Here is a 14,577-nt window from a genome sequence, read left to right on the forward strand (position 1 = left end):
ATGTTCTCTACCTTGATGAAATTATAGCCTACTAAGCAGGAAAAAATAGATACATAAAAAAACATAATACATACTCGGGCAGGGTATATTAAAATTCTATGCAAGTTCATAAAAATGAAAAATCACATTAAACTGGGAAGTTTAAAAATATTCATGAGGAAATAGAATTTTTGATTTAGCAAAATCCTCCAGAAAAGCCAGAAGAAATGAATTCAATGCAACAGTATCAACATTTTTAAAAAGATGTAGAAGGTGGAAACCGCAAAGTATATTTAGGATCATGCTATTTGGGGAACATGATATATATAAGAGAATCATGGGAGATAAGGATATAAAAATAAATTAGGACTAGAGTATAGAGGGCCTTAAATTAAATGGACATATTTGAATCTAATTTGATAATGAATGATGAGCTGCTAAAGGCTTTCTAAGCAGCGGACTGCCAGACTAGAGCAACATCCAGATTGCTCAAAATATGTCTAATAAAATACTGTTCTAATTGATCTTTTAATAGGTATGCTTAGAAAAACATTTCTCAGGTAATCAAGTAGATTTTAGACACACCGAATAAAATGTATTTCTGTGGAGATTTTCAGTACACGTTAACTTACATGAAAGAAAAATAAGCAGCATCTCTCTTGTGATTACTTCCATTCAGACCTCTAATCTTGAAGTCCTTTTTAAAAAACGTTTTTCATGGGAGAAATGGAAAAATGGCTATTAGAGAAACACAGACAATGCCATCTTCCTCAATTTCCATGATGAAAAAATGGTTTCCACAGAACCAGCAGAACTGTTTGTCTAGTGGAAATAATAACAATCTATAGATGTGTCCCAATAAAACCCATGGTATCTCCCAACTCCAAAGTTGTTATGGATGAATTTTATTCCCCTACAAAATCGTATGTTAAAGTCCCAACCCTTAATTCTTCAGAATGTGACAGAGCGTTTAAGGAAGTAATTAAGTTGAAATGGGGCTCTTAGTGTGAGCCCTAGTCCAATCTGGTGTCTTCATAAGAGAGATCTGGCCACACAATGAGACTTGAGAGATACATGCTCACATGGGCAAGACCACGTAAGGACACAATGAGAAGACAGCCATCTGCAAGCCTGGAGAGAAGCCCCAGGAGAAAACGAACTGGCCACTATCTTGATTTTGGACTTCCAACCTCCAGGACTGTGCGAAGTTGAATTTCTATTATTTAAGCCACCCACTTTCCTCAACACTGAGCAGAGAGCCTGCTTGGGATTCTCTCTCAATCTCCCCTGGCCCACTCTCCTCTATTTGGGCTCTCTCTCTTCTCTCTCTCTCAAATAAAAAAGAAAGAAGGAAAGAAAAAGAAAAAAAATGTAAGCCACCCAGTTTCTTTGTTATGGCAGTCCTAGCAAACTAATACAATGGCCAGGAAAATTGAAGCACTTTAGAGCAGGGTAATGTGAGGTGGAAGAGTTTTAGAAGAAAAAGTAGTTTCCTGATGTAGTGAAATTCACGCTCCATAGTGGAAAAGCAAAGGACAGGGGAAGGAAATACGTAAAAGCCCTTTCTATGACCTTCCTTTCTTGTCTGGAAGTCTGAGTAGCAGTAAGTTACTAGGTTCCTAATGGTGTGAGGTATTAAGGATGGAAAGGAGACTTGAGGTTTGGTGGGAGAGAAAAAAAGCCTGCTAATATTCTCAGTTCTGATTGAAAGCACTGAAAAGTATACAATCAACATGTTAACGGAAATAGAGCCTCGGATTTAAGAAAGTTCTATCAAATAAATTTCAAGATTTATACTTCAAGTGACAATGACTTGAAATAGAGCAATCAAACATTAGAACTGGAGAAAACAATTATGTTTTGCTCTAAAGGAAAACCAAGTGCCCGTCATCCTTGTAAACACTCTACTTTTAGCTTCTTACGGGAAGAGGGTGACTGGATTAGATCTGCCAGACTGCGAAACGTAATCTTCTGTCACAGTTTTGGAATGCGAAACTTCCAACAGAACTAAAGGTAACTCTTGAGCTTGTCCCGCCACCCACCCTCACATTTTTTTTTTTTCATTTTCCTTTCTTTCAGTCAAGGTGGTAACTATAATCTTACTTTTAAGAAACTTTCTCCTCCTCTCTCATGGCAATGGATTCCCTGGGCCCTCTGTGACTAGCTCAGTATTAAAAGGTGAAAAACTCTCCAACCTTAATCTGTACCTCTGTCTGTGCTTCCCTCCCTTGTCTCGGTCCTTTTTCTGGAGATGGTAAAAGACATTCAATTTGCCTATTTGCTCAACACAGTATTGAAAATAAGGACTTCCTGGATGTTGGAGTGTCATAGACAAAGGAAGTCTCATGGCTAATTTTCATCTGAGGTCAGAGAAACAATGAAGCCTTCTGCAATCTCTAGCCCAGGTCCCTATAGTTCTGCTTAGGTTCAAAGATACAACAAAATAGGGGCACCTGGCTGGGTCAGTCAGTAGAGCATAAGACTCTTGATCTCAGGGTTGTGAGTTCAAGTCCCACATTGTGGTGTAGAGCTTACCTAAAAACAACAAAAAAAATATATAGAAAATATTGCCCTACCTGCCATTGACCTGCTCTTTGTTGTCTCCAGATATACTTTTTTCTTAAAGATTTTGCTTGGAGAATTCCTCCAGTCAAAATACTGTCTAAAATATTTAAATCACTCTCAAATAAAGCTGACAAAAATGTTTAAAAAGAAATATTCAGTTCCTCGGGCTCCCCTTGTCTTTCACCACCTTGAAATTTGGAAGAGTACTGGTCAATTATGTGGTAGGATGTTCTCAATACTGGTATGTCTTATGTTTTTCTCATAATCAGAACATGCTGGCAGGAATACCAAAGAAATTATGTCATGTACTTCTTTTTTTCTGTCATGTACTTCTTAGTGCATCATAGGGATTACATGAAGTTGACATCTCTTTTTGTGGGTGATCAAGGTGATGTTTACCTTGATCTCTTGAGTAAGGCAGTGTCTAGAAGGTTATTTCACTATAAAATTGTAATTTTTCCTTTCATAGTTATCAAATATCATGGACAGGCACGTTGAAACCACACAGTGATCCTGGCTGTCTTTAAATTATCACCCACTAATATTAGCACCCTTTAGATGATTTTGTCTACAACAACTGTTTGCCTAATGATGACTTCCTATTTCTCTCTTCCTTCTACATTTATAAGTTGGAATTCTTAAGTAAGAAAGAGCTATTCCTTCTTTCCCACTTATTTATTTATCCCACTGCTTATTTACATCAGTGTATTTACTTGATTTTATGGGTCAAAATCTAATGTTATCATTATTTATTTTGTTTCTCAAATTGTCCCATCTTGGCTTATTAGGAACTCCTTCAGGTTACTTCTTGTGTCATTTTGATGACCCCTCACACTCTTCTGAGCAACTCCTTAATTTCTGGCACCAAAAGACTTTCCAGACTCCTCTTACACTTTCTCTGCCCTCATCCTGGATTCAACCAATCCTTGATTCCCCAAGGAGCCCTGGTTGTTTTTATTAAAGAATTATGTTTAGTAACTGAGATGTGAGCATTAAAGTGTGATAAGTGCTACTGAGCTGTCATTGCTTCGAGGCTCTCTAAGTAAACAGAGCTAGGAATTATATGTGTATGTGTCCACAGACCCATAGAGATACACATCTATATTTCTGAATCTATCTTTGCATAAATGTGTATTAAATGTCATGAGTTTATACTGATTCCAATCTTATCCACAGGAACTGCCACCGATTGGAGGAGGCTTAGGAGAAATAACAACTAAATGCAATGCAGGATCTTGGAAAAGATCCTGGAACAGAAAAGGGATATTAATGGTAAAACTGGTGAAATTCAAATAAGGCCAATAATTTAGTCACTTATATCGTACCAATGTTAATTGGTCATTTGGAAAACTGCACTATGATAATGTAAGATGTAAATATTAAGGGAAGTTAATATGGGAAGGGTATGTAGGAACTCTGGACTATTTTTGCAATTTTCTGTAAGTCTAAATTTAGCTAAAATAAAAAGATTTTTTAAAGCCATTAAAATTTTAATATGTAATCCAGCATTTCCCAATCTTATTTGAGCACGTAATTTTATTTTTCAGGAAAATTACTATCATCCATCCAAAAGCATTATTAATTGTGCCTTGGAACACAAATTTGGCAATTCTATGAAATAACAAAACCACTATTTATATGCCACACACAGAAATTAATTTCACTGCATATTGGCTTAATGTGTTTCTACTGTGGTTGAAGATTTCCCAAAACTATTAAGCAATCTCTGGTGAAATAGTTACTTGAGAAATCCTAAATTTCACTTAAGTTTAAATGAACACAATTATAATGCTCATGATAGAAAGCCGAATAAGACTATTTTTCTATAATTTTACAAACAAGTTGCATGTGGTTAGAGGCATGATAAAAATTTTGCAAGCTAAGGAAATAACCACAAATGAAGGTGTTCTATTTTTAAAGAGACCAATTACATTGAAAACAGACAAAATTTAATAGTGTTTAGCTTTCATTTTACAAAAAGCATTGCAATAATAACCCAAATATGCAGTTTCCAGATCCCATTGATGGATAGAACACACTCACCCGGTACCTTAATGAAGGGCTTCTTATGAAATAACCCTGCCGGGGAACATATTTATGAAATTGCAACTTTTTAAAAATTGATTTTACTAAACTATAAAAGCAATTTTGCTTCTCCCTTATTTCTACTATGTATTTATGGAACGTATCATTGGAATTCTTATATCTTTTCATTTATTCAAAATACTTAAAATATATATTTATATCATACACCAATTGATTTGTATTTGAAGTCTTCTTTTTTGTGGCCATGTAAATCAAAATAAAATTATTGTAACACTTTGTAATGATGTATTATCATTACCTGAATCTGCCAGCAACTGTTATCTGTTTATAGTCGTATAATTTAACCATTTTCTCTGGTATCTGATTTTTTTAATCTTTTTCTCTTCTGCTATATTTTAAAATAATTTTACTGAGTTTAACAATTTTCTTATTTAAGTTATTTTTATAATGCATTTCTTCCAAACAAACTTTGAAAAGGTCACTAAAACCCTATATATTTTTAGAAGAAAAATACTTTTATACCTCCTACAATTCTATTTGCCTTTCTTCTATAAAATTATTCCATGACTGAATAATATAATATATTGCTTGAGAGTAAAATGCCTCACATTGTACATATTTGAGTCATCTTTTTCAAAATATATGTAGTCCTAATCTCTGTAATACTTAAGACAGTGATTCACAGTCCAGAAAGCTAACCATTACACCAAGGAACCCCGTGTCTTAAGACAGTGACTCAAAAGATTGGCCATGGTAAATTATATACCTTCACTGTTTATTGCTTGGAAGGACTGTGATGTATAGTGTTCATTCATGTCATTCTTCATTCAAAAAAATAACCAAAGTTTTGAACATATTCTAATTTACATATAAAATACATGTGTGCATGGCCTGAGTCTTTTTCTTCTCCATCACAAATACATATAAGGTTCTAGGTGTCCAGCTTTGTCTTTAAAGCAACTCTCCTGCCACCCTCAAACTGTCTCTAACCAAATTTTAAAAAATAGTTTTGATGCACATAAAATCTGACTCCCTTGACACAGGTGAATACAGCCAGTGAGGGAACCAAAGAGTCCCCACCTACTATGGTCTGGCATGGCTATAAGTAATCCTCAAAATAATCCTGTGAAGGGACTTCATCCAGTTTCATGGTTTTAAAGTGTCTGTATGCTGATGACAACCAAATTTCTATCATCCATGTAGAATTGTCCCTAAGCTCCACACTGTATACTGGACACAATTCAGGGAGTCTAACAAGTATCTTAAACCGATCATGTCTACAATAAAAATCCTGATCTTCCACGGTCCCCTTAATTGCGGTAAATCACAATTACACTCTTCTCAGTCCAAAACTCTGCATTCACGCTAGACTCTTCTCCTTCTGCCCCAACTCTAATCAAAAACTGCTGACAACAATGCCTTCAAAATACATCTAGAATCTCAGCACTTCTCATCACATGCTTGTGCCCTTGCCAAAACAAGGTTTAACTTCTCTGGCTTAGATTATCCCCATAATCTCTTGATTGCTTTGCTCAACCAAGAAGCCAATGAGTTTGTTCCTCTGATTATTCAGTTCCCACCACTCTTTTGCTCAGACTCTTTCAATGTTTTTTTCATTTTAGAATGATAGCCACCACCCTTATAATGACCTAGAAGGCCCTTGTTTCCCTGTCAGATCTCAGCATTTACTACCTTTCTCATCCCTTGGTGATAGCTACACTGGCCTACTTGCTGTTTCCCAAGTCATCAGATGTGTTTGTATCTCAGAGTCTTTGCCTTTCCTTCAGAGCGGAGACTCATATCTCAGAATAATCTACATGGCTCACTACCTTAACCTACTCAGGTCACTGATTAAATATCAACACCTTGATGAGGTCTTCCGTGACTCTATTATTTAAGTTGGATACACTGTTCCATATTTGAACTTCCCATTGTTCTTTTCTGCTTTATTTTTCCCTTTGCACTACTGCCTTCCAAGAGAGGTTATATATTTAACTTATTTATTTTTGTTTACTATATGTCTCCTCAAGTAGAATAAAAGCTTCATGACAGCTGGAATTTTTCTGTTGGTTTCCTTGTGGAAACCACAACACCTGGAATGGTTCTGTCACACGGTAAGCAGTCAATAAATAACTGTCAAATAAATGAATAAAGTAATGGATGGGAAAATTATTAGCTCAAATTTTCCATAGAAAACGATTGAGAATTAAATGGAGTACGTAATCGGTTCCATGTTAGTTAACTCTCCCAGTTAGTGAGTCAACTGTTTCAAGCTGCCAGAACCGGGGATCTTTTATCTCTGTCACATTTCCTCCCTGAATTTATGAGCCCCATTTGCGGCATAAACACTACCAAACAGAGGGAATATTAGTTGTGACTAGGATATGCAGTTCCCAGAAAGTCCAGTTTTAGTTGTCACTTTAATGAGAGAAGTTTCTGATCCACACATTTTATAATAATAACATGCTTGGGTTTGGCTCACTGATAGTTAATAAGTTAAAATTCAGGTAAAAGGCCAACTATCAAGAAGTAATAATAATTAGCAACTATACTATGGATATACTTAACAATATTTTTTAATAGGGCCAAGTTTGTGTCACCACATTTTAGCTCCCCCTCTGATAGGATGCAATGACCTTCGCTGTACTTCACATATAAAACTTAGGCTTTCACAGTTATTTGTATGATTCAATATACCCTCAGATAAGATCCTTTGATTTATCTTTTGTTCTTGTGATATATAACCTAATTATTTTTAAAAAGTAAACATACAAATGTAAGTAAATATGTGTGTATATATGTCTATGTACACAAAGCATATATGTATATATACACACATTTTTTTATTTAAAATTATTTACATTGCTAATAGACATAAGTAGAATCAAACTCATATCCTAATATGCAAACTATAACTGTATCTTAAAAAGTGGAAAGGCAATAGTTGGGCTTCATGGAAAGCTTTAATAAATAGTCTCAGTTGGCAATACTTTGCTCCTTTGTCATTCTCCTTCTTCCTACCTAGAAGAGAATAGCCTGAACCAAAGCAGACATTTTGTGATTACAATGAGAGAATCCTGAGGATTAAGTCTACTGGCTAAAATGTTGTAATTTAAAAAAAAATGGAAAGAACTGGGTGCACTGTTGAGTCAGATAAGCTGCTCTAGATACTGATCCCCAGATATTTCACTTATAAAATAAAATACCACCCTTAATTTTAGCTGTTATGTAGAGCAGAGCATATTTTTAGCCAGTGTAATATTCTTTATTGTGCATAAATAAAATTACTGTAAGCTACCCCTTTCCTTACTATTCTTAAGGAAGAAACGATTCTTCTCCTCACTAAGTAGAGATATTCCAGACATTCTCCAGATCCCATCCCCTACCCCCTGGTTGTATTTTCAATCTCTGTCTCCTCACTGGTACTTACCCTACTAATTAAACTTTAAAAGCAAAAAGAAAATAAACAGATAAATACACATAGATGTGCATGAAACATATTTAGAAAAAGCTGTCCTAACATTTCTGTGCAATAGAGCTTTCATTATTTTTCTTTCTCATCTTCATGGACAAACCTAATGAAGTGGTAGCCTTCAACCAGGCTTCGCTTTCTTATCATCTCTTTGTTTGTTCACCTTTTATCAAAATGAGAAAGTCTACACTGTCCAGAACTGTTTTGTCAGAAGTCCCCAGAGACCAGTGACCTCCCAAGCCCATTTGCTCAGCATCCATCCATCTTAAATCATCTATATGTTTACTATCCGGTTTGTTTTAGAAATCCTTACTCCTATTTACTCCACTATACTATACTGTATTTGCTCCCCTTTTCTTCCACCTGTTACCTTGTCACTTCTCCCAAATCCCCACTATTTTTACTTTCAGCTGACCCCTATTTCATGGACCCGAAATAGCACTGACCCCACCTCAGGAACCAAGAGAAGCAGTAATTACCACCACTAAGTATATCTGTTTAGGAGGCAAATATATTCATATTAAACTCCTTTTTCTTCTATCAAACCACATGTTTTATAGTTCTCTACATCTAGACACACGTCTAGAGATTTTTCTTTTTCTTTCCTTTTTCCTACATTCATATCTATTCAGTAGCCAAGTTCTGTAAATTCTAACTTTGCAGTATTTTTCTTAGCAATTCTCTCTTTCTTTCCCATTGATTATCACTGAGGCCAAAAATTCAACCTCTTCAACGGAATAATGAAATATTATTTGAATGAAAATAAATTGAAAAGAAAAGAAAAATTTCAATTTGACAAGGATGAAATGTCATCAAGATGGGTCAGATGAATATCTATCAACTGGCCTGATATCAGTGTTTCCTTGCTTAAAACCATCATGGTCAATGTCCAACAGCCTACAGTAATTTCTGTCCAAAGAATAAACTTACGTTCATCTTCCTGGTAAGACTGCTGAATAAATAAAAATGTTAACTTAATCAAGAATAAGGAATACCACTGCCAACTGCACTGAACACTCAAATGCAAATGAACTGAGGGGGGAAAATAATGAAGTGCCAAAATACAGAGGAAACTCTCAATGAATAAAATGAAACCACTTATTTGAAGTCATCTACAAGTTACTTTATGACTTACACATCAACTAGAACTGGAATGAATATATTAATATACAAGAAGAAAGAACGTAAGATCATTAAGAGTGCTAATAGCCATGGGAGCTATATTAGTCAGGGTATTGGCTAAGTTGCTGTAGAGACTCCAAAATATAAGATAGAATTTTTTAAAATTAATATTCCTTTTCTATGAAAGTCCAGAGGTAAGCAATTCATCCTTAATATGTGACTTCCATGTTTGTCCCCATTTCCACTGGCTAGAAGAGAACTAAGAAGAGGACAAAGGTGTTTGAGTGGGTGAGTCTATCTCTAGAGCTGAATTAGGAACTCCATTATCACTGTGAACTAAGGCAGGTCTGTCATGAAAGAGCTGATCTTTGATCTCAACTCTTGATTTATCTCATTTGTTTCAGAATTCATATTTATTATTTTCTCTCAATACTATAATCTATATAACACTTTATTTAAAGATGCATTTTTAAATTAGACCATTTCATGTTTTATATTATATTTACTTCTCAGCTTGTTGGATCCTAAAGTATAAATTTCTCTTTTCACTTCTTACCAACTAATATAGTACACAACAGCTTGTGAATATCAACTATTTGTAGTCAAAATCACCATTTATTATAAAATGAAGTTTTAGTAGCAATATCTCTCCTTTTTAAAGTGGAGAAATTGAGCATTAATTGTAATCTTTGTTTTCAATTAAGGGTTTGATAATCCTTGCATAAAACATTTCTTAGACTATTCAACATTTTCCCTGTTATACTACTTAATTCACCTCCCAAGTCTGTTCTCTTATTATGAATTCCGTATATTTGAACTCTCTAATTTCTGCTGATGCTTAAGGGCAAAATTTCAAACATGTTCTGTTAATAGGTGAATCTTGCCTATATCTTCAGTTAATGCATAATACAAAAGACAATACAAATACTTGGTCAAACAATACATGTAATAAAATATATTAGATATGTTAAACTGAGTGATTTGTTTGGATGATTATATATGTTCAAGTGATGGTATATATCTGATTTAGGTACTTGAATTTAGAAAATACAAAAGCTCTTACTACCCAATAATCAAAGACAAATAACCCAATTTTTAAAAATTGGCAAAGGTCCTAAGTAGGCTTTTCTTCAAAGAAGATATACAAATGTCCAATAAACAGATGAAATAATGTTCAAGGATATTAGCCATGAATGAAATTCAAATCAAAACCATAGTGAGACACTATTTTGCATCCACTAGGATGGTTATAATCAAAAATTGGACCACAACAAGTGTTGCTGAGATTGTGAAAAAAAAAAAAAAATTGGACCCCTGCTACCTCGCTGGTGGGAATGCAAAATGTTAAAGTCTCCTGGGAAAACATTCTGGCAGTTCCTAAACAGAGTTACCATGTAACTCTGCAGTATAAACAAAAGCAGTGAAAGTATATGTCCACATAAAAATCTTTTCATGCATGTTAAAAGCATTTTTATTTACAATGCTGGAAACAGCCCAAATATCCATCAGCTGATGAATAAAAAATAAATATGATATATCCAAATAATGAAATATTATTCAGTTGTACAAAGGAATGAAGTACTGATGCATATTACAACACAGATGAACCTTAAAAACATTATGTCAAGTGAAAGAAGCCATTCCAAAAACACAACACAAAACAAAACAAAAAACCAAGCGCATATTGTATGATTCCATTTATATGCAATATGCAATGTCCACAATAGGAAAACCTATGGTGACAGGGTAGACTAGTGATTGTGTGGGGATGAAAGGGTTGTGGGAAAATGTGAGTGACTACTAAAAGATAGAACATGTCTTTATGGGGTGATGAAAAGATTCAGGAGTTAGATAGCGGTGACGTTTGCACAATTCTGTGAATACACTAAGACATTAAATTGTACATTGTAGACAGTTGAATTCTATGACGTGTGAATTATGTCTCAATAAAGTTGCTATGAAGAAAATTATGCTGGTGGACTATCACATTTATTGTGACATAATTTTGCTGGTCAATTTTATTCATGGACAATCCTTAATTATGTGGTAACAAGGTCTTCAACAACATTCTTTTTTAATAAGACAAAATTCATTAAAGTATATTGGGAAAAGTCCTATTTTAAGGGTCACTAAAATTCTTTTTTAGCTTATATCAAGTGCATTTGTTCACTAGGGCAATAGTGTATGTGCCAATAAATAGTATTTACTGTGACTTGAACAGCGTAATTCAACCAGTCTATGAGTAATGATGTATGTTAGTGTTGATGGGCACATTTTATCCTTTCTACAACGATAAAGTGAGACTAGATATTCAGTTCTAAAGTTGTATGATTCTATGACAAAAAGGGTATGGCAAAATAATGAGCCCATGTGATGAGTTCTGTGAATGTTCCATTCATTGGTGTTAAAATAGTTTCAGTGTTTAATTTCATCAAAATGCTGCATACTTTCTTCAAAGAAAAACAATTCATTCATGACCCTGTTGCATCTTTCCACTGCACAAATTAAAGGCTTACAAATGCACAGAATAGAAATATTTTCATTTCGAACTTTAAGAAAATTAATTAATCCTTGGACAATCTTACTATCTCAGTAGAGCAGAGACGTAATTAGAGGTAAGAGAGTAAAATCTACCTGGACATATTGCAGGGCATTTGCTATTTCCAATTAGCAACTTACTCCACCTGGTATTAAATCCCAAAAAAGAATTTTCCTTTTTTCTTGATTTATTTGACTTGGCACTTCACTTAAATATCAATTAACTTACTAAATTTAAATAATCACAATCACAAGCACCACAGTAAAATTTTCCTATAAAATCAACATTTTGTCAAAAATACCAAATAAAGAATAGGAAAAGGTATGAAATGCAATGCAACGTTGTCTCTTCAAATAAGAGTGGGGACTGTACTCACTGATTATACTTTCCTTGATCATCTGAGTCAAATACAAACTCTATCATAGAACAAATTGGTCTGATGATATGACTCTCCATCATCTACCTCAAAATGCATATGAAAAGTGATTTCTTTTATACTACATTTGTTAGTTTTATCAAATACTTTGTTATTCTATAATAATTATAAAAATTTAATTTTGATGTCAATTATGTACATGTAGCTTTGAAATAAGAACTTACCTTAGGAATAGAAAAGAAAATAGCTTTCAGATCTCATACTAATGATTCTCATCATCTCATTTCTAAAAATTTTATTTCCTAAGTATCTCAAAAATAGAAACAGTGCCCTAATCCTAGACTTAACAAATGATGTAGACACTTAGAATTTAAAATGAAACAAATTATCTCAAGATTCATTAGAAAAAAAACAGCAAATCTCTGTCAATTTTCTATGTCTTGGTCTTCCCCTTCACAGGTCTGTATTTGTCTGTCTATCCATCTATCTATCTATCCATCTGTCTGTCATATGAAGATAATTCACACAAATACAAGTGTTAGTACATATCTAGCTGTATATCTTGGCTTACTGTACCTCTAAATCACATAACTACACTTATATTATTTTTTTTATAATTTAAAATGCATTATCTTAAAGAAAAAATATACTTACTGCCCTCTAGAGGTATGAACCAGAAGTGTAATAAGTGTAGATGTTGCTGGGCAAATACAGTTTAAAGCTAACATGGCGTATTTAAACTCTTCTTCACAAACAACATGATCTGTTTGAAATAAAATAGGTAAATAAGAATAATTTACCTTGGGATAGTAGTATTTTTAAATAATATTAAAATAAAACAATAAATAAAATTACAAAAGTTTCAACACAAAGACACTTGTCTTAGAGATGCTTTTACGTGTGCAATTTTCCCCAGGAAAAAATGTTTCAAAAGAGAGAGTACTAGATTATGAGTTCAGTGATCAAGAGGGAAGGGGATTCTAGCCCCAGTTCTGTCATTAGTGAAATAGGCAGCCTTTGGCAAAATGCTTACTTTTCCTATGCCTCTTCTGGACAAGCAGATGAGAGGCAGATAGATTTGAGGTACAGTCTGGAAAATAAATCAGGGACCGTATAAAGTTTCCTTTAATTCTGATAAAAATTCTATGGTAAAAATGTATTAGTATTGATTTAAAGCATTATCAATTTATCAAATTCATAGTCACACAGCACACAGAATTACTAAATGACATGGTAGATAACATATACATAACATAGGAATAGATTTTGTACAATCAAAACAACTATAATATCAAGCAATAGAGATTAATGCTAAAATAAATTTAAGTTTAATTGTACTTTGACCTCAAGACCTACGGTCATAAACTCAAAAGATGATAGGGTCCAATCAGGAAACATAAAAAATAACAATTGAAGTTCAGTTACATAAAAACAATAGAGTGCCAAATATGGTGGTACATGAGAGGGTACAGGCCACATTAAGGCGGGGGTGGTACTCAGCCCACGTCCCTTACTTTCATAGAGCGAGGAAGGCTCAGATGCCAGATATGCAATTTTCCACAGAAGTCATATTTGAGAGAAGTGATCAAGGTATTGTTTACTTTGGGGAAAAAACCTTCCCTTCCCAAGTAAACAATTAGAGCTGGCATTAGAAGTAAAGACAATGTGTAAAGTTCTAAGATAATAAATATTCTTAGAAAATAGTTTTAGCTAAATTAAGAAACAGAAGGTTGAATTTGTAGATGAGTCAGATATCTATACAATGAACACATACCCAACACCATTGATGAAGAAACATAAAAAATTACTTGGGAAATGGTGCAGCAAATGCCCTGGACAGATAAATAATAAACTTACTCCTGGTTTCATGAGTTACCATATGAAAGAGCCCATTATTTTTTTCTTTTTCCTTCATTTCCTTATTTATTTACTTTTTCTTTTACATTTTATGGAAGAAACTGCTACAGTTACATCTCAGGATTTACTCAACATCAAAAAAAAAAAAAAAGAAAAATCAAGCATCTGCTAACAATGTTTCTGCCTCTCTCTTTTTTCTTTACTGCTTTTACAGTGTCTATTACCCCATCAGCAAAGCGCACATTACTGGAGATAACTTTGCACATAAATACAGAGTATGTTTGGAACTGTTTTAGTAGACATAGATCTTGAACAATACAGGTTTGAATTGCACAGGTCCACTTACACAAATTTTTTTCAGTAAATATTGTACAATACTATAAATGTATTTTCTCTTACCTATGACTTTCTTAACATTTTCTTTTCACTAGCTTACTTTATTGTAATTATATAGTACATAATGCACATAACATACAAAATATGCATTAATCAACTATTTATGTTATTGGTAAGGCTTCTGGCCAATGGTAGGCTATTAAAGTTTTGGAGGAATCAAAAGCTGACTGTGCAGGGCAGGGCCAGGCATGTGGCGGGGGACGGGAGAGGGCAGTAAGGGGTTGG

The 14,577-nt window shown here is 34.0% G+C and overlaps 1 protein-coding gene across 12 annotated transcripts in view; it reads right to left on the reverse strand.

Annotated features, from left to right (window-relative positions):
• KCNT2 (potassium sodium-activated channel subfamily T member 2) overlaps positions 1-14,577 on the reverse strand; it is a 363,773-nt gene that overhangs the window by 124,798 nt on the left and 224,398 nt on the right. For all 12 annotated transcript variants that reach the window (XR_006706948.1, XR_006706947.1, XM_045456156.1 and 9 more), the window contains one exon: positions 12,754-12,862. Coding sequence is in view for 10 of the 12 variants with exons in the window: in XM_045456156.1 (XP_045312112.1) it covers positions 12,754-12,862 (109 nt within the window). In the remaining 2 variants the exon portion in view is untranslated. The remainder of the gene's footprint in view (positions 1-12,753; positions 12,863-14,577) is intronic.

Source organism: Leopardus geoffroyi, chromosome C3 (genome assembly GCF_018350155.1).
Source record: "Leopardus geoffroyi isolate Oge1 chromosome C3, O.geoffroyi_Oge1_pat1.0, whole genome shotgun sequence".
In the NCBI taxonomy this organism is placed as follows: Eukaryota; Metazoa; Chordata; class Mammalia; order Carnivora; family Felidae; genus Leopardus; species Leopardus geoffroyi.